This window comes from Pogoniulus pusillus, chromosome Z, assembly GCF_015220805.1.
Source record: "Pogoniulus pusillus isolate bPogPus1 chromosome Z, bPogPus1.pri, whole genome shotgun sequence".
NCBI lineage: Eukaryota > Metazoa > Chordata > Aves > Piciformes > Lybiidae > Pogoniulus > Pogoniulus pusillus.
The window spans coordinates 39,525,994-39,549,030 of record NC_087309.1 but is presented as its reverse complement, the minus strand read 5'-3'; the positions used below and the strand labels follow the sequence as shown (position 1 = coordinate 39,549,030).

At 42.9% G+C, this 23,037-nt stretch overlaps 1 protein-coding gene across 2 annotated transcripts in view; it reads left to right on the top strand.

Moving 5' to 3' along the window:
* The window catches only part of ARB2A (ARB2 cotranscriptional regulator A), a 401,267-nt gene that overhangs the window by 70,729 nt on the left and 307,501 nt on the right, over positions 1–23,037 (top strand). For both annotated transcript variants that reach the window (XM_064140251.1, XM_064140250.1), the window contains exons 5-6: positions 13,098–13,163; positions 22,478–22,669. In XM_064140251.1, coding sequence (XP_063996321.1) covers positions 13,098–13,163; positions 22,478–22,669 — 258 coding nt within the window. The remainder of the gene's footprint in view (positions 1–13,097; positions 13,164–22,477; positions 22,670–23,037) is intronic.

Below are 23,037 nucleotides of genomic sequence, written 5' to 3'. Positions count from 1 at the left end.
GACAAATCCCTACTGTTTTTTGTTTAATTCTCTCAAAGGATCTGGAGATCCTATTTGTGATCAGCCAGATCTGAATCCAGAATATCACACTCGTGTTTAAGGATTAAATTGAATTGGGGGTTTGTATGAAACACAAGAAATCCTTTAGATGTGATGTCACTTCCGTCTTAATGATTTGTTCCCTCACACTATAGTCCAAGTGAGCTCCTTTAAATATTATTGTTTTTTAAAAATTATTCACACACACACAGCTTTTTTTTTTTTTTTTCCTTGCAGTGAACATTGTCTTTAGAAAATCCATTCAGCTTTTGGTGATTTTTCACTTGCTCTGGCATGATTATGGTAGATACTTTTCTGTTGTTTGTCCCCATTCTTAGGTAAGTCTGTGTCCAAGAGCAATATGTCAGAAAGCTTCTTTGCATCTCTCATTGTTACTTATTGGCAGGTTTGTCACTCGAGAGTCAAAATAAAGCTCATTCAACCAAGGCTATGGCAGCAGCAGTAGCAAGCCTCAGGTCAGTCCCACCACTTGAGATTTGCCGCAGGGCAGTCAGTTGGAATTCATTTTGCATTTGTTCCACTGAGTGTTGCTGCCCTTACACTGTCAAAGAGGAAGAAGTTGTGGGTAGACTACTGCCTGCTAGATGGATTGTTTGCTGCTTCTGCTCATTTTCTCCTTATTACCAGTGAGCAGACCAATCTTATAAAACAAGGAAATTCATGACTCATAATGAGATTGCACCTAGTGGTTTACATTTTTCAGATCAGTGATAAAACCTCCAACCTGTGTGCCTTGAAGTTCTTAGAAAAGACCAGTAGTGCTGAGTGGCCTGATCTCTTAGTCTGAAATTAAATTATTTGAAAACAGTAATTTGCTGTGCCTGTGAAAGATTATTGTTGGACAAAGTTAGATTCAGGAGGTTTTAACTGGTTATGTCAGGTCTGAGTTGATAGTTGAAGGCATTTTAGAAGTCTTAGTCGCTGACAGTGAATCTCTTTGTCCATGAAAGGTCAAGTCAAACATTTTACTTTAGGGGGAAAAAAAGAACAGAAAGGGGAATGAGATTGGTTTTTGTCTATATGTTGATCTGTCAGGTGAGGTGGTAGTGTTCAGCTGTTCCACATTGTGAGTGCAGTTTTGTCACAGAGTGGAAGTTGAGAGGTGAGCCTGTGGTTGAATTGTTTCTGCATTCTCTAAAGAAAAACACTCCCCCACATACACCTTTTTCTTATTTTTTTCCTTCTTTTTCTTATTTTTTCCCTTCTTTTTCTTTACTTCTTCTTTTCTTACTTTTCTCTTAGTTTTTCTCTTTACTTATTTTCTTTACTTCATTTATTCTTTGTTCTTCTTTTTCCCCCTTCGTTTTCTCATCCCTTAATTTTCTCTTTTTACTTCCATTTTCCCCTCATTTTTTCTTCCCTTCAACTCAGAATATACTAAATTATGTATTACTTCTTCAACTCAATGCCCAGCAAATTATATCTGAGTGCATTATTGTAGAGATGGTCAGACTTTAGTGGTTTCCAAGCAAGTCTTTTCCACTAATATTTTTAGTTGTATTTTTTCCCATGTTTTCCTCTTTTCTGTTATATGTGTTCATGTAGGAGGCTAAAGTGAGGTTGAAGTATAGCTAACTTATAAGATTAGTAGAGGAATAATGAACAGCTAATGACACTTACAATGTACTAACTCCCAACTCTTTTTGTGACATGACTTAGAAAAAGCATGAAGTCAGGAAAAAAGTGCCATCACATCTGTGTTTTATTAGCTACAGCCTCCTGAATTTTAGATATAATGTCCCTGTTAATCTAACAAAATCTGTTCACTAATAAATGCTTACAAGCAAAACTATTGCCATTAGATTCTCTTGTTCTCTGCACTTTTGTCTGAGTTGAGAAATGCCTTTAAAAAGTAATGAAAGCAAGTGATCTGTAAGGTGTTGGACTTGATGATCTGTGAGGTCTCTTCCAATCCTAATAATACTGTGATACTGTGTCTAAGGGGTGTTGGAAACAGATGATCTTTGAGGTCCCTTCCACCCTGAACCCTTCTGAATGAGTGTTGTTCAACAATTTAATATCTTAAGAGACAAAAGCTTCCTATCCACCAAGTACGTGTATGGTTGCCAACACATTGCACTCTTGTTGTGAAGTAGCCTCTGTTAACTTTGAGAGAGTAGCTCTGTCTCCTGGGAATATGGAAAAGTGGTAACAGGAGCAGTAATGGTGGTAATGGGTTCTGTTTGTGTGGAATAGCTGTGAAGGCAGGACACAACATGGGAAATCTCAGATCCATCCAGCTGGGTTTGGTCCTTCAGAAGAACATGTTTGACCAGTCATTTACTTAGTTTGCTTTTTTTTCCCCTAGAAATCCAACAGAATCCTGTAAGAGCAGGCAGTGGTGTAGACAGCTTGGGCTGAAAGCTTGTACACCCTTATCATTTCTCCAAGGTCTTGCAGTCCATCCTCTCTGATGTGAGTGATTGTGATGTCAGTGGCTTGTGTACACTCTGTCATTTGTTATTCGTTCATTACCATGTGCTAACCGTACACCCAGCCAATTGACAGAGTGGTTGGCGTTTTGGTCATGAGGGAGAGGAACATGTGGTGGTTGGTTGTCTTCAGAAAGACTCTGTGGTTTGTGCTAAACTAAGGGTTCCTCACATCTGTGGTGAATCCATGAACGTTCATGTGGGCCTATCTCTTTTCTTCAGGACATGTCTAGCAGAGAATTCACTTTTAAGACAATGTTTTGCAAGCTTCAACAGTTGACTTGGTCTTTTTGTTTGTCTCTCGGCAGCAGGTTTACTGTTACCAAATACAGTCTGGTGAGGGGTAGGGTTACCCATGGTTAGTTTTGAAAGTGGGAGCACGCTCAAGGGGGAAAGAAAAAAAAACCAAAGCAGAGAATTCAGAGGACTTGGGCTGTAAAGCACAGCAGGGGATGTGCTCAACGAGCAAGGCTCAGTGCACTTCACTGCATCCCAGCATGGGTTTTGATGTGGTATGTACTGAAGCAACTCTGGATTAGGATGTAGGTGTTATGAAACAAGTCATTGAGTTGTGATCTGCTGTCTGCATACGTGGCTATCTCTGTTATGAAAAAGTTCACCAGTGGGTCAACTGCAGTTCTGCTCTTCCTTATCCATGGCAGGCTGGTTATTGATGTTTTTGAGATGTTGTAAGGCTTCTTTCCATCTCTTAAAGAACTGTGAGAGGGTTATTTTAAACGCCTTTGTTTTGGAGTTGCCTCTTTGCTTTGTGGGCATGATTGTCTTCTTTCCCAGACTTTTGCTGTTTAAAGGCTTTTGCTACTTGTAAGAAGCTCTTTGGTATTTGTGGCCACTTACAGTGCTAATCAAGGGAGGGAATTCTGTCAGAGGACCGAGTCACAGCAATTAATTCCAGCATCTGATTCAATGTGAGCATGTCTATACTTCTAGGGATCTTTAAATTAACCCTCACCTCTTAAAATTGTTGTTTCATCAAAATTCATACTTTGATGCAATGAAATACACCAAGTGACAGAGCCAGCTCTGCAGTCTGCACCCTAGGAGAGGCATGGACATATTGGAACAGGGCCAGAGGAGACTACAGTAATGATGAGAGGGCCGGAAGAAGACCTCTACTGTGAGGACAGGCTAAGAGAGTTGGAATTGCTCAAACTGGAGAACAGAAGGCTCCAGGGAGACGTTCTGGTGGCCTTTCAGTGCTTAAATGGACTGATCAGAAAGCTGAGGACAAACTTTTGATCAGGGCCTGTTGTGACAAGACAAGGAGTGGTGGCTTTAAGCTAAAAGAAGAGAGAATCAGACTGGAGAGGAGAAAGAAATGTTTTATGCTGAGTGTGGTGAGACCCTGTCCCAGGTTGTCCAGAGAGATGGGAGATGGCTCATCCCTGGAACTATTCCAAGTCAAGCTGGACAGGGCTCTGAGAAACCTGCATTAGTTGCAGAGAGGCTAGACTAGATGGCCTTTGAGGATCCTTTCCAGCCTAAAAGATTCTACAATTCAATTGTCATGTTTAGGCTTCAATACCTTCAGAATCTGTGTAACTTTAAAGGTTTCTCAATGGTTCTTAGTCTTTCATTTCTCTTTTTGCATGGTTATATGCAGGTTATTGATCTTTTGATCACATAGCTTGAGGAGGCCATATTGCAAAGGTTTTACAAATTATGCTGCTACTGGAATCTTTCAGTGCCTTTTGGTAACTTAAAACAGTCTTGAAGAATGTACTCTGTGTGAATTAGTCAATCTTAAAAGGACGCAGCTCATGCGAGGCCAGGACCTTACCAATTGGTGTATACCACAGTTAATGTGTACCAAAACTGTGCTTCCACCTGGAAATTCACTTTTGCCTGCACGTTATAGAATCACAGACTCACTAGAGCTGGAAAAGACCTCTAAGGTCATCAAGTTCAACTGTGAACCCAGCACCACCATGGCCACTAAACCACATCCAGAAATGTCGTGTCTACGTGAATATATAGCAGTGCTTTGTCATAGAACTGTAAATTGGTTTAGGTTGCAAGGGACCTCCAATGCTTATCTAGTCTCAACTGCCCTGCAGTCAGAAGGGACGTCCTCCACTAGATCAGGTTGGTCATAGCCTTGTCAAGCCAGACCCTGAATATCTCTAGGAATGGGTCTTCAACTACCTCCTGGGCAACCTCTTGTAGTGTTCTGTCACTATTGTGGTGCAGAACCTGTTCCTCACATCCAATCTGGATCTGCTGTGCTCTCATTTCAAACCAAGTCATTTCAGACCAAGTCCTGTCACTGTAGGCCTTTGGGAACAGTCTCTCTGCAGCCTTCTTGTGGCACCTTCAGGTACTGAAAAGCAGCTCTAGGGTCTCCCTGGAGCCTTCCCTTCTCCAGGCTGGACAACCCAGTTCCTGTACTCACAGGAGGTGCTCCAGCCCCCTGATCATTTTTGTGGCTCTCCTCTTGACCCACTCCATCAGGTCCATGTACTTCCTGTGTTGGGGCCCCCAGAGCTGGACACAGCACTGCAGAAAAGGTCTCAGCAGAGCAGAGTGGAAAAATCCACTCTCTCCATCTACTGGGCACACTGGCCATCATGAGATAATGTGTTTCTCTTTTCCATTGTTACCCTTTTTGTTGCCCATCCAAGTCACTAGACTGAATTTTTCTGTAATTAAAATAGGTTATGTTCTGGATCCATAGGAAAACATAGGTCTATCCCCTGATTATCCATAAGACTATTGAACTTCACGTGTCATATCTGGGGACACTGACACTTTGAAAAGATATTTCTGGAGATATTTGCATTGTTATGTCTAATGGAAGCCAAGAGACTGTTTTAAGCTCTTCAGAAGGGTTTGTTTTGGAAGTTTGGTTCCTGATCTGAATAACTGTATGTCTTACTGCTCTCAGCATTGTCCACAGGAGATCATAGAATTGTAGAATTGGAAAGGACCTCAAGGATCATCTAGCTCCAACCGCCCTGCCATGGGCAGAGACACCTCACACTAGATCAGGTTGCTCAGAGTCATATTCAGTCTGGCCTTAAAGACTTCTGGGGTGGGGCTTCCACCACCTTCCTGGGAAATCTGTTCCAGTATCTCACCACCTTTATGCTGAAGAACTTCTAACATCCAGTCTGAGTCTATCCACTTACAGTTTTGCTCCATTCCCCTAGTCCTACCACTGCCTGACACCCTAAAAAGTCCCTCACCAACTTTCTTGTACCCCTCTTTAGATGCTGGAGGGCCACAATAAGGTCTCCTCAGAGTCTTCCTTTCCAGACTGAACAGCCCTGACTCTCTCAGTTGGAGAGAGACTCTCTTCTGTTGGAGGCCCCATGGCTGGATGAAGCACTGCTGGTGGGGTCTTACTAGAGCAAAGCACGGGGGCAGAATCACTTCTTTCAACCTGGTGGCCACACTTTTTTTTTATGCAGTCTAGGCTGCCATTGGCCTTCTGGGCTGCAGGTGCCCATTGCTGGCTCATGCCCAATTTCTCACCCACCAGCACCCCCAAGTCCTTTTCTGCAACAATACTCTTATCCCCCAGCTTTTACCTGTAACAAGGATTGCTTCATCCTGGGTGCATGACCTTGCACTTGGCCTCATTGAACCTCATGAGTTTCTCCTAAGCCCACTCCATTAGCCTGTCTAGGTCCCACTGGATGGCATCCCATGTTGGTACAGAACTACTCATTTTTCTTCCACTCATCTAAAAGTTAATTTCACACTCACTGGGCAAGCCTTACTGTTGGTTCTGCTTCCTTTCTCTTCATGGTCATGATACTGCCTGCTCATCAGCAGCCTCATTACCACCAGTTACAGTGTAGCATGCTCTCTATGGTATTGGCACACCTTAGATGTTGCAAGTGCCTTAGAAAAATCATGGAATAGTAGATATTGGAAGGAAGCAAGTCCAACCCCTCTGCCAAAGGAGGATCACTTAGGGCAGACCACACAGGAGTGCATCCAAATGGATTTTGAATGTCTTCAAAGATGGAGACTCCACAACCTATCTGGGCAGCCTGCTCCAGGGCTCCAGCACTCTCACAGAGAAGAAGGTTCTCCTCATGTTGAGGTGAGTTCTCCTCTGTTTCAGTTTGTATCTGTTGCCCCTTATCCTAGCACTGAACACCACTGAAAAGAGCCTGGCCTCTTTTTGACACCAACCATCCAGGTATTTATGGCCATTAATAAGATCATAGAATCAGTCAGGGTTGGAAGGGACCACAAGGATCATCAAGTTCCAAGCCCCCTGCTATGGGCAGGGACACCCTACCCTAGATCAGGCTGTCCAGAGCCTCCTCCAGCCTGGCCTTAAACACCTCCAGAGATGGGGCCTCAACCACTTTCCTGGGCAATCCATTCCAGGGTCTCACCACTGTCATGCTGAAGAACTTCCTCCTTATGTCTAGCCTGAATCTCCCCATCTCCAGCTTCACTCCATTCCTCCTAGTCCTGTCGCTCCCTGATATCCTAAAAAGTCCCTCCCCAGCTTTTTTATAGGCGCCCTTCAGATCCTGGAAGGCCACAAGAAGGTCACCTCAGAGCCTTTTCTTCTCCAGACTGAACAGCCCCAACTCTCAGTCTGTCCTCACAGGAGAGGTGCTCCAGCCCTCTGAACATCCAGTGGCCCTTCTCTGGACATGCTCCACCATGTGCACATCCTTCTTGTAGTGGGGGCTCTGAAACTGGAACTCCAGGTGAGGTTTCAGCAGAGCAGAGGGGAGAATCACTTCCCTTGAGCTGCTGGCCTCATTTCTCCTGATGCAGCCCAGGCTCTGGTTGGCTCTCTGGGCTGCAGGTGTACACTGCTGGCACATGTTGAGCTTCTCTTCCACCAGCACCCTGAAGTCCCTCTCCTCAGGGCTGCTCTCCAGCCAGTCACTGCCCAGCCTGTATTTGTGCTTGGGGTTGCCCTGACCCAGATGCAGGATTCTGCACTTGCTCTTGTTGAACCTCCTGAGGTTGGCTTGTGCCCACCTCTCCAGCCTGTCCATGTCCCTCTGAATAGCATCCCTGCCCTCCAGCCTGTCTGCTGCACCACACAGCTTGGTGTCATCAGTAAATTTGCTGAGAGTGCACTCAATGCCACTGTTCATGTCACTGACAAAGATGCTGAACAAGTCTGGTCCCAGGACTGATCCCTGAGGAACTCCACTTGTCACTGGCCTCCACTTGGACATGGACCCATTGACAGCCACTCTTTGGGTGTGGCCATCCAGACAGTTCTTTGTCCATCTCTTTCTGCACCCATCAAACCCATGTGTCACAAGCTTGGAGACCAGAATGTGGTGTGGGGCAGTGTCAGAAGCCTTGCTCAGCTCCAGGTAAATGACATCAGTTGCTCACCTCTCATCTATTCTAGTTGTGACCTGTTCATAGAAGGCCACGAGGTTTGTCAGGCAGGATTTGACCTTGGTGAAGCCATGCTGGTTGTGGGCAATCACTTCTTCAATATTCTTCTGTCTCAGTAGTGCCTCCAGGAGGATCTCCTCCATTATCTTACTGGGCACAGAGGTGAGATTGGCAGGCCTGGAGTTCTCTGGCTTCTCCTTCCTACGCTTTTTGAAAATGGTAGTTATGTTTCCCTTTTTCCAGTCAGTGGGGACTGCACCAGTCTGCCATGACTTTTGGAATATAATGGGGAGGGGTTTAACAACCTAATCTGCCAGTTCCTTCAGCATCCATGGGTGTATCCCATCAGGTCACATGGACTTGAACACTTTCAGGTTCTTCAGGTGATCATGAACCTGATCTTCACTTATGCTGGGGCAGTTCTTCCTTCCAGTCCCTGCCATTATCTTCCATGGCTCCAGGAGTGTGGCTGGAGGCTTTTGCAGTCAGGACTGAGGTAAAGAAGTCATTGAGAACCTCAGCCTTTTCTGCATCACTTATGACCTTTTCACCTGTTTCCTCTGTGAGGAGGCCCACACCTTCCCTAGCCTTCTTTTTACCATTAAGGTACCTGTAGAAATTCTTGGTGTTCCCTTTGACCTCCCTGGCTAGATGCAATTCAAACTGCACCTTGGCTTTCCTAAGCACATATCTAGCTGCTTGGGATGCTTCCTTTTATACCCCACATAGTTCATGTCCACCACTCATTGTAGAGTTTCCTCTTAAGTAACAGCATGTCCAGGAGTTCCTTGCTCATCCAGGCATACTTTCTTGCTTTTCTCCTTGTTGGTATACATTGCTCCTGGATACAGAGGTGATCTTTGAACAGTGACTAGCAGTCCTGGACCCCTCTTCCCTCTAGGGCTTTGTCCCATGATACTTTGGCCAACATATCCTTGAAGCAATCAAAAAGTCTGCATGCCTAAAGTCTAGGGTTGTAAGCTTAGAATACATCCTCCTAGTTGCCACAAGGATCTTAAATTCTGCTTGTGCTAGTTTGAAGCAAGCTGGAATGTTTTGGTAAAAGGACTAGATAACGGGCAGTGAAATGAAAACAATTGTGTCTCCTTCTCTCACAGTCTTGCTGAGAACTCTGGGAAGAAGTAAAACATTCTCCATTTTGTCTTTCATTCTGCCTTTGCCTTCAGACCTAGTCACATCCATTAACCTTGCTCCCACTAACCTTGCTCCCTAACATCTTGGCTGCACCTCTATTCTTCCTGAGAACTGGGGTATGGTTGAGAGGGCAAGGGGAGGTGTTGGGGTGGTTTGAGAGCCCCTCCTGGGGACTCAGGTTTCTGTGAGGGGAGTTGTGCTTCTGTATTGTTTATCCTTTGTATATTAGTGTATATAACTGTATATATTGTAAATAGCTGCTTGTATATTTGCTGCTGTACAATAAATAGCTTCATCTATATTCCCAGGGTCCGTCTGAGTTAGCTGGGGCAATTCCAAAAGTGTGGGGGGGGCGGGTTAATGCCCAAACCATCACACTACTTCATGGTCACTGCAGCCAAGGATGTCCTTGATCCTCATGTTCACCACCAACCCTTCCCTATTGGTGAGAACAAGGTCCAGCATAGCACCTTTTCTTGTTTGTTCCTCTGTCATTTGGAGGAGGAATCCAGGAACACGCTGGATTGCTGATTCTACTTAAGTTGTATAGATTGGTGTCAGCGAGCCAAACTGCTTCTTTTATAATGACTCCAGAAAAGATAATTTCAAAGCTAACTTGTCAAAATTACAGATCAGCCATAAACTCACAAGCAGTAATTCAAAACATAAAATTCGTAGACTCACAGAGTCACAAAATGGTTTAGCTTGGAAGGGACATTAAAGATCATCCAATCCCAACCTGCTGCCATGGGCAGTGGCACCTTCCGCCCTTTCAGGTTGCTCAAGGCCTTGTCTAACCTGGCCTTGAACACCTCCAGGGCATTGGCTTTGAGCTGGTACAGGGGAGATTTAGACTGAAGATGTGGAGGAAACTCTTGAGAATGAGGGTGGAGAGACACTGGAACAGATTGCCCAAGGTCCTTGCAGATGCCCCTCCCTGGAGGTGTTCCAGGCCAAACTGGATGAGGCCTTGAGTAACCAGGACTAGTGGGAGGTGTCACTGCCCATGGCAGGGGATTTGAATCACAGAATCACGAGATACCAGAGGATGGAAAGGACCTCAAAAGATCATCTAGTCCAACCCCCCTGCCAGGGCAGGATCACCTATACCAGGTCACAAAGGAACACGTCCAGGCAGGTTTTGATTATCACCAGAGAGGGAGACTCAACACCACCTCTGGGCAGCCTGTTCCAGTGTTCTGTCACCCTCACACTGAAAAAAATCCACCTCATGTTTAAATGAAACTTCAGTGCCTCAGCTTCCACCCATTGTCCTTTGTCCTGTCATCAGGCATCTCCCAGTAGAGCCTGGCTCCATCCTCCTGGCACTCACCCTTTACATATTTATAAACTTTGACGAGGTCAGCTCTCAGTCTCCTCTTCTCCAAGATAAGGAGCCCCAGCTCCCTCAGTTTCTCCATGTCAGAGAGATGTTCCATTCCCTTAATCATCTTTGTGGCTCTGCACTGGTCTCTCTCAAGCAGTTCTATGTCCCTCTTGAACTGGGGAGCCCAGAACTGAACACAATACTCCAGATGCAGTTTCACCAGGACAAAGGGGAAGGAGAGCCTCTCTTGAACTACCAGCCACACCCTTTCTAATACACCCCAGAATGGCAATGCCCCTCCTGGCCACAAAAGCACACTGCTGACTCATGGTCAACCTCCCATCATCTAGGACCCTCAAATCCTTTTCCCCTTTGCAGCCTTCCAGCAAGTCAGTCCGCATTCTATACTGAGAGCTGGGGTTGTTCTTTCCCAGGTGTAAGACTCAGCACTTGTCCTTCCGTCCCTTCCAACCCAAACCACTTGGTGAACCTCGGAATTTATATATAGCTCTATAGTCTTCTTCTATACCTATGTATTTCATTAGAAGCATTCATTATGTTAAGTTTTTGCTGTATCATAGTTCTGTCCTGATTCAACAGTGCCATTTTCAAGCCTGGTATCAATATTTATTATATTAGAGTAGTGCATAAAGAGCCAGCTAGGGTCAGAGCCCCTCTGGGCCAGGCTCTGGAAGAAATGAGTAGAGGTTTACTTCTGCCCTGGAGCCATCTCAGTCTGAATAGATGAGAGAGAGTAAAAGAAATAGATACAAACAACATAGCTGCAAAAAAAGGGTAGATTTTTGCAAGAGGTGTCTAAAATACATTTTCTTCATAGCATTTTTTTCCCTTTTCCAAGCATTCTTTTAATGTTTGTTATGGTTATTAGTTGCATAGATTTAGAGCAAAAGGTACAATTTCTATGTTTGAGGCCGTATTATCATTACACTCATTTTAATGTCCGTACAGCAGCAGCAGCATCTGAGGCTGCAGGAACTTAACTGCTTTACTTGTTGGCATTACACCGAGAAGTTGATTTCAGTGAACCATAAAAAGTTTGGCCCTGAAGGTAAAATTACACTGTATGCATGTTCCTAACATACTGCTTTGGGGATAAACATGTCTTAAATCAACTCATCGCTCACAGCTAAATTCCTTCTCCAACTGCCGTTTCCCTGTAGATACCAATGTTCAATAGGACTGATTTTCTTTAAAACCATAGTATTTTTTTCAACATAACTCTATCAGCAAACATATTTGAGCAGGGTAACAAAGAGCTCACACAGTCCTAATAAAAATTTGGTTTTGTTGTTTTTTTTTGGTTTTTTTTTTTTGTTTTGTTTTGTTTGTTTTTTTTTGTGAAAGGAAGGGAGTGGCACACCCCAGAATTTTTTTCATTAGCATCTATTAGTACCTCTAATTTGTTTGAATGTGCTCCAAACGTTTTTCCTATTGTGTTTGGTCAACTGAAAACTTGAAAACTTTTTTTGAACTTTACTGGAACTTTATTTGGTAATTGTGCATTTGGAAAAGTTAAAATTGGAAGTTTATCATACCCTGGCTCTTACTTGCTCAGCTCATGGTGCATTGTTAAGATGCCATCACTTGAGAGCTTTGTTACAGTGACATTTCTCTTGTGGCTTTAGTGTTCAGATGGCTGTAATTGTGGCCTTGAGGGGTTGGACTAAAGAATACCAGCTGGATTTGTACCCAGATATCTTGGATTAATATTTTGGGATTTAGATCTTGTCTTGCTGGGAATTTAAACATAGTTCCCCAAGTTTTAAAGGGAAGGCACACACCATGTGGGGCTCTTAATGAACACTTCTTTCCCCTCTCTTCTTTAATTTGGGGTAGTCTTTGTTTTGTTTTTTTTTTAACTCTTGTAGCCAGCGAAATCCAGACAGTTACTCCAAACTGTTTTTACAGCCCCATATGAACAAAACACATTAGTTTGTTCCTCAGCTTAATTCCCAAATAAACAGTAGTTAGAAAGTCCTTACCTCTGCATCTCCATTTTTCTTAGAATATGTAAAGGTGGAAAAGATTTTCGCAAGGTATTGGGCCAACCTTTGAAGTGTGAACAACTTTGTTGCATTTGAGACAGCAAATCTTTCCCTGCCATTAGGGTTTTTTCCCTTTCTTTTGGTTGCTGTTTGGAATAATTCCTTTTGTTTCAGGTCTAAAATTTCATTTTTATTTCTGCATGGAGACAAGAGACTTAAACTCCCATGTAGTGGGGAATCAGTCAGGTTTTTTCTTCTATTTAGAAGCCTTTGACCCATCCCTCCACTGTTCAGCAAATACAAATGACTAGGCAACTTGTGCTGAAATGACTAAAGATCATCTCTCCATGTAGCTCATGAGGTGAACTTACAGGGGAGAGGGTTTCAGGAGTCCTTCTTATGGAAATAAAAATGCTTTAAAAGTAATTCTTTGCAAAAGAGAGCCTTCCTTGTACCCCTGACTATATATTAAGTTGTTACAATCCTCGGTTTTGTGGCACATAATTATTCACCCAGCAGCACGTGATGAATTTGCAGGTACAGTTACAATTTCTTTGTATTGGCAAGCAGCCTTTTCTGAGGGACAGAGAGGACCTTTCTGTGTAAAGCTCCAAGTTCTGTAATTAGTGGTGTAGTAAAGGATTCAGATAAGTGGCAAAACATATACAAGTGCTTAGAAGCTTAATCACCGGCCTTTAAGTTGACATATCATTGTTGTAAGTGGTTTAATGTCTATTTTCATTTTGTTTTTTTTCCTGCATCCAGATCATTACTAAATATGTTTATGAGCTTCTGGAAAAGGAGTGCCACTTGAAGAAAGTAACTCTCCCAGTAAGTATATATTTTTTTATTTTTTTATTTTTTTCATCAAGAGAGTGTGTGTTTGGGTCAGTGAAGAGGACAGTCTGCAGTCCAGTATTAAAGACAAGGAATGCCAAGGCTCTGAGCCCAGTGTTCCCTCAGAACACTGCAGTGTGTGTGTGCATCTGGAAATGGGCCTGGAACACAAACCCTATGAGGAGAGGCTGAGGGAGCTGGGGGTGTTTAGCCTGGAGAAGAGGAGGCTCAGGGGTGACCTCATTGCTGTCTACAACTACCTGAAGGGAGGCTGTAGCCAGGTGGGAGGTGGCCTCTTCTCCCAGGCAACCAGCAGTAGAACAAGGGGACACAGTCTCAAGTTGTGCTGGGTAGGTGTACACTGGATGTTAGGAGGAAGTTCTTCACAGAGAGAGTGATTGGCATTGGAATGGGCTGCCCAGGGAGGTGGTGGAGGCACCATCTCTGGAGGTGTTCAAGAAAAGCCTGGATGAGGCACTTGGTGCCATGGTCTAGTTGACTGAGCATGGCTGGAGGATAGGTTGGACTGGCTGATCTTGGAGGTCTCTTCCAACCTGGTTGATTCTATGATTCTATGTGGTTGCTTCTCTCTTCTCATGTGTTTGATTTCTCCAACTGACCTGCCTTTCCTAAGGAGATACCACAGTTATCAAAAAGTGCTAGTTTGGGTAAAGGAACTATTAATGTTTTTAGGGATTTTTTTGAATCTTTTGAGACCTCTACAGCTGGACATAGAGAACAAACCTGCAGAGGAACAAACTCAAGTTGAGTTTGAGTCAACCACTCCAAGTCTTGCTTTTCAACACAGTTGTTTGGTAGTTCATAACAGGTATGTTATGTGAGGTGCTGCTGGTTTTTGGTGGAAATCATTGATCAACCCAAAAAACATGTAAGAACAGAATCATAGAATCAATCAGGTTGGAAGAGACCTCCAAGATCATCCAGTCCCACTCATCCCTCAGCCATATCCAGTCAACTAGACCATGGCACTAAGTGCTTCATCTGGACTTTTCTTGAACACCTCCAGGAATGGTGACTCCACCACCTCCCTGGGCAGCCCATTCCAATGGCAAATCACTCCATCTGGCAAGAACTTCCTCCTAACATCCAGCGTATACTTCCCCTGGCACAACTTGAGACTGCATCCCCTTGTTCTATTGCTGCTTGTCTGGGGGAAGAGACCAACCCCCACCTGGCTACAGCCTCCCTTCTTTAAAAAAAAAAAATCATATAGAATCATATAGAGTCAACCAGGTTGGAAGAGACCTCCAAGATCATCCAGTCCAACCTAGCACCCAGCCCTATCCAGTCAACTAGACCATGGCACTAAGTGCCTCATCCAGGCTTTGCTTGAAGACCCCCAGGGACGGTGCCTCCACCACCTCCCTGGGCAGCCCATTCCAATGGGAAATCACACTCTCTGGCAAGAACTTCTTCCTAATATCCAGCCTATACCTACCCTGGCACAACTTGAGACTGTGTCCTCTTGTTCTATTGTATGAGAGTGTTTGCAAATACATCCACTGCCATGATTGTCCTTACAAGTGTTTGTATTCTATACTGGAAAGCTTAGGGGAGGGTATAGTGTGACAGTTCTGTATTAAGGTTTTCCCTTAATATTGTACAGAATTCTTAGGGTTTTTGACAGGCTTTTGCCCTCCTGTTCCAGGCCAACCTTTCATAGTCAAGGAAAACACCTGTGCTTTGCTTTAGGAATGTTCTGTAATATTTCACAGTTCCCATTTTCACTTCCTGAGTGTTCCCTGAGATTTGAGTGTTTGGCCTGGGAGAAGAATGGTCCTGTCTAGCTCTCACTGTTGAATTAATATATGTTTGCTCTTATTTATAAATTATGTAGCAAGCACTGACATACTGATGCAGTCTGTCAGTAGTACATTTAAGCTATTCTCAAATGTATTACTTCCAGCCTCTGCAAAGTGCCACAATTTAATTGCATTTTGGAACAAAGTAAGAACTCACCAAAAAAAAGCCAAAACCAAAACATAAAAAAAACAAAAGTAGCTGTTTGATGGTGAGCAGTATGGAAACTGTAGCACAAGGTATGAGCACTATTCTTTAGCAATGACTATTTTAGCAATGACTATTTTACGCCCTTGCCACAGCCAAAACCAGGTTATAAGAAACAAAAATATGAGAAAAATAGTATATATATATATATATATATATGCTAAAAAAGTAAAGCTGTCTAAAGGCTGTATTTGAATCACCACTGACAGACTCCCAAGTAACAACACAAAAAACTTGTTTTAAATTAGTAAAGGAGACTAATAGAAGTAAAAAGACAGTTGCCATAGCGCTAAGCCCTAGGCCTGTGAGGAAAATAGAAAAGAGTATAAATATTGGACATTTTCTTATAAGATCACCCAAAAACTGAGCTTGAGTAGCTCATTAGAATCATAAAGACTAACAAAAGAGAGCTGATGAGGCTGGTGAGCTGCATGAAGAAGGAATGCTCAGATGAAGATAAAAAAAATATCACAGAATCACAGAATGGTTTGGGTTGGAAGGCACCTCCAAAGGCCATCTAGTACAACCCCCTCTGCAGTCAGCAGGGACATCCTCCACTGGATCAGGTTGCTCAGAGCCTTATCTAGCCTGACCTAGCCCTCTCCCAAGTTTGGGATGTCAGCTACCTCCCTGGACAACCTATTCCAGTGTTCTACCACCTTCCTGGTGCAGAACTTGTTCCTCACATCCAGTCTGAATCTGCTCTTCTCTAATTTCAAAGCATTGCAGGTATTTGGAAACAGACACTCTGCAGCCTTCTTGTAGGTTCCCTCCAGGTCTTGAAATGCAGCTGTAAGGTCTGCCTGAAGCCTTCTTCTCTCCAGGCTGAACAACTCCAGCTCTCTAAGCCTGATCTTGTACCAGAGGTGCCCCAGCCCCCTGATAATTTCTGTGCCCTTCTCTGGCCTAAATCTGGTCCTTCCTGTGTGGAGAGGTCCTGAACTGAACACAGCAGGTGAGGTCTCCTATGAGCAGAGGGGCAGAATATGCTCTCTCCATCTCTGGCCACACTGCTTTGGATGCAGCCCAGGCTGTCATTGACATTCTGAGCTGCAGGTGCCCATTGCTCTTGTACAGCTTCTCACCCACCAGCACCCCTAAGTACTTTTCTGCAGGGCTCTTTCCACACTTTATTAATTTTTCCCTACCAGTGGAGGAGATCCTAGGACTAATTAATACATCATACAATAATAAGATTCCAGGATGAGGTGTTTTTTAAGACTCTAGGGTTCTGTAAGAAGCCAAATACGAAGCAGCAGAACAACTATCATGTAACTTACTGCTGAAATCAGCTGTTTTCATCAAAGAAATTGAAAGAAGAGTACATGTGATAGTCTTTAAAAGGCCTCCAGGAGTGACTCATAGTAGTAATATATTGAGGGAAAAATCAGTGCAGGTTTCTTTTCAGAAAGCCTACTAGAATTCATTGAGGGGAGTTGGAGATCATATGAAAAATGAAGATCTTGTCAGTAAAAGAATTGTGCAGATTTCCATCCAGATGTCAAAAAGCTTACCAAATGTTTTTAAAAATCATAGGAGGAGGGAAAGTCCCCGTATAAGTTAATAATTGGTTAAAAGGGGGGGAAAAGGTTTTCATATTTTACAGATCAAACAATTTGTTACTGGTGTGGTGTTACTAAGGTCTCCTCTGACACAGTTGTATAAAGAAGAAAGGAGTTAATGAAAGGTTACAAACTTTGCTGGTTTTCTCCAGAGTGATTTAGACAAGTTTAAAGCTGAGTTGGGGAATTATTTTGTAGTGCTGAAAGACTAGATGATAAAATGACATGAGATTCAATGCTGGTAAATGTGAAATTATGGTGAAAATAAATCGCTCCTTAAACACAATGGTGGCCTCTAAATGAGCTATTACAACTCAGGAAAGAGCTTGGAGTGGTTGTGAATAGTTCTCTGAGAACATCAGTTAGTGCTCAATGGCAGTAAAAAAACCCTAAAAGCAAATAGGATGTTGGGAATTTTGAGGTGTGGAGAAGGAAACAGAAGAACATCCCCATTCCAATTTTCCTGTGGGCCCTTGCCTTGAACACCAAGTGGAGTCTGGACACCTTATCAAAAAGTGTATGAAGAATTAAGAAAACAACAAAGAGTACAGAGAAGGGTTGTGAAAATGATCACAGACATGAAATGCTTTTCAGACAGGGAAGAATTAGACAAAGATTCTTCAGCTTGGAAAGGAGGTGACTGAGGAGAGAATATGGCAGATCTATAAAATAATGAAAGATATGGAGGTGATGGATAGGGAATGGGATTTTCTTTGCCTTTTTCATAATAGAGGAGCTAAGGGGCATCTAATTGAAATTATCAGGCAGGAGATTTCTACTGAAAGAGAGGCAGTACTACTCCATCAGGTCCATGTCTTTCATGTGTTGAGAGTTCCAGAGGGGGACACAGCTATGCAGGTGAGGTCTCCCCAGAACAAAGAGGGGCAGAATCCCCTCTCTCCATCTGCTGTCCATGCTGCTTTGGATGTAGCCCAGGCTACCCTTGGCCTTCTGAGTTGCCAGTGCCCATTGCTGACTCCTGTCCAGCTTCTCACCCTCCAGCACTCCAAGTGCTTTTCTGCAGGGCTGCTCTCATCATTCCCTAGCCAGGATTTATGCCTAGGATTACACCAACCTAAGTGCAGGACCTAACACTTGGCCTTATTGAACCTCACGAGATTCTCCTAAGCCAAATTTTCCAGCCTATTCGGGTCCCTCTGGATGGCATACTAAGACCTATTTGGAGATCAGGAAACCTCATCCATTGTTTTATTACATTAGCATCTCTGATACGACATAATCTGCACATTTTTTTTTCTTCACAGGGAGGCCAAGATACATGCTGCTTTATTGTTCCTGTAAAGTATTGTAATTCTCTTAATGTCCTGACATATATTTTTGGACTTGAAAATTTAAGTGAAGAGACTCATGTTCAGGGAGAAGGCATTCAGTTATTTCCTTTAAATTTCTCATTTTGTGCTCCATTGCAGGTTATGTTGTGAATATAAAGAAGATTGCGATTTTTTTAACCAGATGAAGTATTTGTATTTCTCAGGGTTTAATGGCATAATCAGTGATTGATCTTTGCTGCTCTTTAGCTGTTGAGGACAAATAGAGGGTGCTTTGGAATTAAATGCATCTTTAACAGCTTCTGAGAAGGACTGAGATGGAAGTTTAAGTAATTACTAGAATGGTTTATTGACAGTGGCACTGAAAGGTCTCACTTGCACAATCTTCTGACTTGCCAATGCTTTGCTCTTTAACTTCAGTAGGTAAAACTTTCATCCCTGGTTCCCTTCACCTACCAGGTCACCCAGATCTACTTTTCTTTAAGAAACAGTGATCTGCTATCTTGATGTGGTCTACTTAGGGCTGAGTAGAGGAGGAGTAGGACATCCCATGACCTGCTTGCCACACACTTCTTAAACCACCCAATTATACCATTTGCTTTCATGGCCATCAGGCCTGTCCCATGGATAACTTCTTATCAACCAGAACTCCAAAGTTCTTCTTATCTGAAGTACACGTTCCTTTTGGCTGTTTTGTTAAGTCCAGTCAATACTTGTTTTGTAGAAATTCCACCGTTTTTAGGTTTGTTAAGGTACTTGTGCTAATGGCTAGATGCTAATTAGCTGCTTTCAATATTGATCAGCAGTTTTTATTTCCTACAGTTTTGAGTGAGAAATCATAAGCGTGGATATTCAATAATGTGAAGACTGTAACATAAATGAGTGAGTGAGCTTTGTGCAGAACCATGTAACCGAACTTTCCTATCTTGCGAAGAAAATGAGCAATTTTCTCTCTCCACCAGCTGCTCTAAATTCTCACAGTCATTTTGAGTCTTTTCAGTTGCAGTTCTTTCTTGCCATGTTCTTTCCTCCAGTCACAAGTTGCACCTGTTTCACTTGTGTCTGGGCTCTAGGCTTGTAATTTTTCTTGTGTTTTATAACTGGAATAAGAAAAACATTAGTCAATGTTTTTTTTTTCCCCCTTGAAAATATTAACATTCTATCTTATAACAAAATCAATTCCAATGCACAAAAGAAGAAACCTAGAGCCCAGTCAGGTCTTGTGTATCTTGAGATGGTAATGGCTAAGAACTGAAAACTGAGTCAATGTCAGTGTGGTAGTGTGAATATCAGTAAGAGCAGAATCACAGAATCATTATAGTTGGAAAAGACCTCTAATATCATCAAGTCTAACCTTCTGCCCAACACCTCCATGACCATTCTTTGATCAACAGCAGCTGTGTGAAATATTTCCTGGTATATTGCTGAATTCACAGAGTCAAGAAGGGTTAGGAATTGGAAGGGACCTTGCATGATCAAGTCCAACTTTCCTTCCAAAGTAGGGTCACCCAAGAATGCATCAAGGTGGTTTTTGAATGTCTACAGAAAAGGAGACTACACAACCTCTCTGGGCAGCTTGTTCCAGGGTTCTGTTACCCTCACAGCAAACAAGTTTTTCATTATGTTCTCCTGTAACTTCCTCTAATCCAGCTTGCATGCATTGCTCTGTAGGCTGCTATTACTGCAGCAGGTGATAGCTCATTTGAGACAGAACTCATAAAAAAATTTGTTCACAGTTTGAAAATCCAGCATAAACCATAAGGTGTACTCATGGGTTGCAAAAAATAAAGCTGAGAAAAGGAGAAAACAAGTTTTAAACAGTGCTGTGTTGAATTACCAGCAGAATTTAGATTGCTTTGACATTCATAGCTGCAGAGTATTCAAAGGCTGTTGGTGCATGTGAATAACAATGTTGAATCAAATTGTTAAATTAAACTAATTGCAGTTCAGCATTTTGCTGAATTTATTTGATTTGTGTATAAATAAAGGATGAGAAGTTCATGAACAGGTCCAGAAGAGAAAGTGGCTAATAAATACAAATCATTTGATGTGGACTCAGTGTGTCTAGCACTAAATGGTATTCCACGTTGATTTGTCAATAAAGGAAGGTAGCACACAGGAGTGACCTTTATGTGCGTTCTTCAGTGAACGCTTGATCTAATGAATTAGCACTGTGTGAAGATAAATTACCTTGAAGAAAAGTTTCCAAATGTGATTAATTTGATGAGGAGAATGGAGAGTTATTTTTTAAATGATGTTGGTACATACTTTTCGTTTCTCCATATTAACATATTTTGCAGAAGTGTGAGCTGGTTATGTCTTCCAGTACATATGATTAGCAGGTGGTAATATTTCCTAAATACTAAAGGCAAATTCAGTTTATAGATAGTAAAGAAATATGGAACCAGAGACTGACAGGGGTTGAATAGGACCTCTAGAGATTGTGCATACATAGAAAAGGAGTAAGAGAAGAGGCAAATCTCCCTCTCCTGCAGTACTCAGAATGGCGGGAGTTGGAAGGTAGAGGCACCCAGAGCAGTTTGCTCAGGATCACAGGGTCAAGGTAGGTTTGAAATTTCCCAAGAAGAGACTCCACAACCTCTCTGGGCACTCTGCTTCCAAGCTCCAGCACCCTCACACCAAAGAAGTTTATCATCCTGTTCAGATGGAATGTCCTGGGCTCCAATTTGTGCCCCTTACCCCTTGTCCTGTCCCTAGATACCATCGACTAGAGTCTGGCCCATCCTCTGGCCTCCCACAGATCCTTTAGCTCCTGCTGAGCATTGAGAAGATCCCCAAATCTCAGTCTGCTCTTCTCCAGGCTCAACAGTCAAAGGTCTCTCAGCCTTTCCTTCTCACAGAGATGCTCCAGGCACCTCAGCCTCTTCGTAGCTTCCAGTGGACTCTCTCCAGTAATAACGTGTGTCTGTAACATGAATTCACAATGTCTTTTTTTAGTTAAATATCATAAACATCCAATTTATGTGCAAAAACCTGTTACATCTTGCCAGGTACTGACTGAGTTTTAGTATTATTTGACTTCTTATCAAAGCTATGGTAGATGTGAAGGTATCAAAATTGCTGTTTCAGAAGTGACAGTGTAATCTTACTGCACCTCTAGCATGGTGTGATGGTTTGGGTGTTACCCACCCCCCCACACTTTGGAAGTCACCCAGACTAGACTCAGCCAGCTCAGGGAGTTGAATGAAGCTTGTATTTACAGCTTAGGAGAATATAGAAGCAGATATTTACAATATATGTACAGTTATATACAGAAATACACAACAGCCCTCCCAGAAACCTGAGTCCCCAGCGGGGGGCTCTCAACCACCCTTCTACCTTCTTCCACTCTGCTGCCTTACCCCAGATATTGCCTTGTGCCCCAAAGAAGAATGGAGGGTCGGCCAGGAGAGTTAGGAAGCAAAGTGGATTAATCAGAGAGATGGAGGGTGAGGTTAAAGAGAAATGTAGCCCACAGCCCGGACAAAGAGTGACTCCCTTATCTATATTTGGATTCTTGTTCTTATACAGCTCAGCAAGCCTGTGAGTGAAGTAGACGTCACCATTGTTTCTCTTTTACAGCCTGTGATCTAATCCTTCTCACCAGAACATTCCAGCTAGCTTCAAACTAGCACACATGGCTTCTGTTTTACTTAAATATTTAAATGCTTCTCCATAGAATATGTTTTTTGCTGTTTCTTCTTTTTGATAAAAAATGTGAGAGAAGGTGAGTATGTTTCCTGGTGTGTAAAGTGCAAGCTTGAGGCATGTAGGATTTTGGAGCAGGGAATAAGGTCTTCAGTTCTGTGGCAGATGTTGAAAGTCAGGCGTGACCATTCTTCCAGAAAGGAATCAATTTTGTTCAAGTAGACTGATTGACTTCAAGAACTTTCCTTAAAAGGAGTCTGAAGATTGAAGTGCCAGTGAGAGGAACACGGACATAATCCTCCTGTTTCATACCCTCACTTGCCTTCACTGCTGTTCTAGACCTTAAGTCAGTCCAGGGTTGTTCTACCAGCTCTACAATTAGCCCATGTGGGTGGCGGAGCATGGAGTTTTTCTTCACTGGTGCTGACTGACAGGAGAAGATATGATGAGCACAAACTGGAACAGAGGAGATTCCATCTGAACATGAGGAGAAATTTCTTTGGCATGAGGGTGCTGGAGCCATGGAGCAGGCTGTCCAGAGAGGTTGTGGAGTCTGCTTCTCTGGAGACATTCAAAACCTGCCTGGATGTGTTCCTGTGTGACCTGCTCTAGGTGACCCTGCTTTGGCGGGAGTGTTGGACTGGATGATCTTTCGAGGTCCCTTCCAACCCCTAGCATTCTGTGATTCTGTGTGATGTGGTAGCTAACTTTTTATAACTACAGGTAAGCTTTTAAAAGTTTTTTATGAATACATACAAGTACCTCTTTTCTGTAACTGCAGGTGGATGCAACCGAGAGCGAACCAAAGAGCTTTATCTTCATGAGTGAAGATGCACTAACAAATCCTGACAAACTCTTGGTGCTCATTCATGGTAACGGTGTCGTCAGAGCGGGTCAGTGGGCTCGGAGACTTATAATTAATGAAGATCTAGACAGTGGCACACAGATACCATATATAAAGAGGGCAACTGAGGTAGGTGTGTGTACAGAGCTCCAAATCTGTGATATTTTATTTTGTGCATCACTGTTCCCTATATGATAATACTATTTATTATGTGAATATCTGCTCATTGTGTTTTTTTTCAGAACTTCTTTCTATGGTATCAAATTACTCTCTTCAAAATGAAAACAGTGTGACGTGGTGCTGCTGCTGTGTGGTTTTAGTATGGCAGCTAATGCCAGGACAGAAACCTGTTGTGGAGGCAGGGAATTAACGTGGATGAGTCAGGAATTATATAATTATTTTGTTTTCCTGAAAAACCTGCCCCTAAACCAAAGTTTAGGTTACAGGTTCTAATTCGATCACAAATTCTTCAAAGGATGTTATGAGCAACTTCAGAT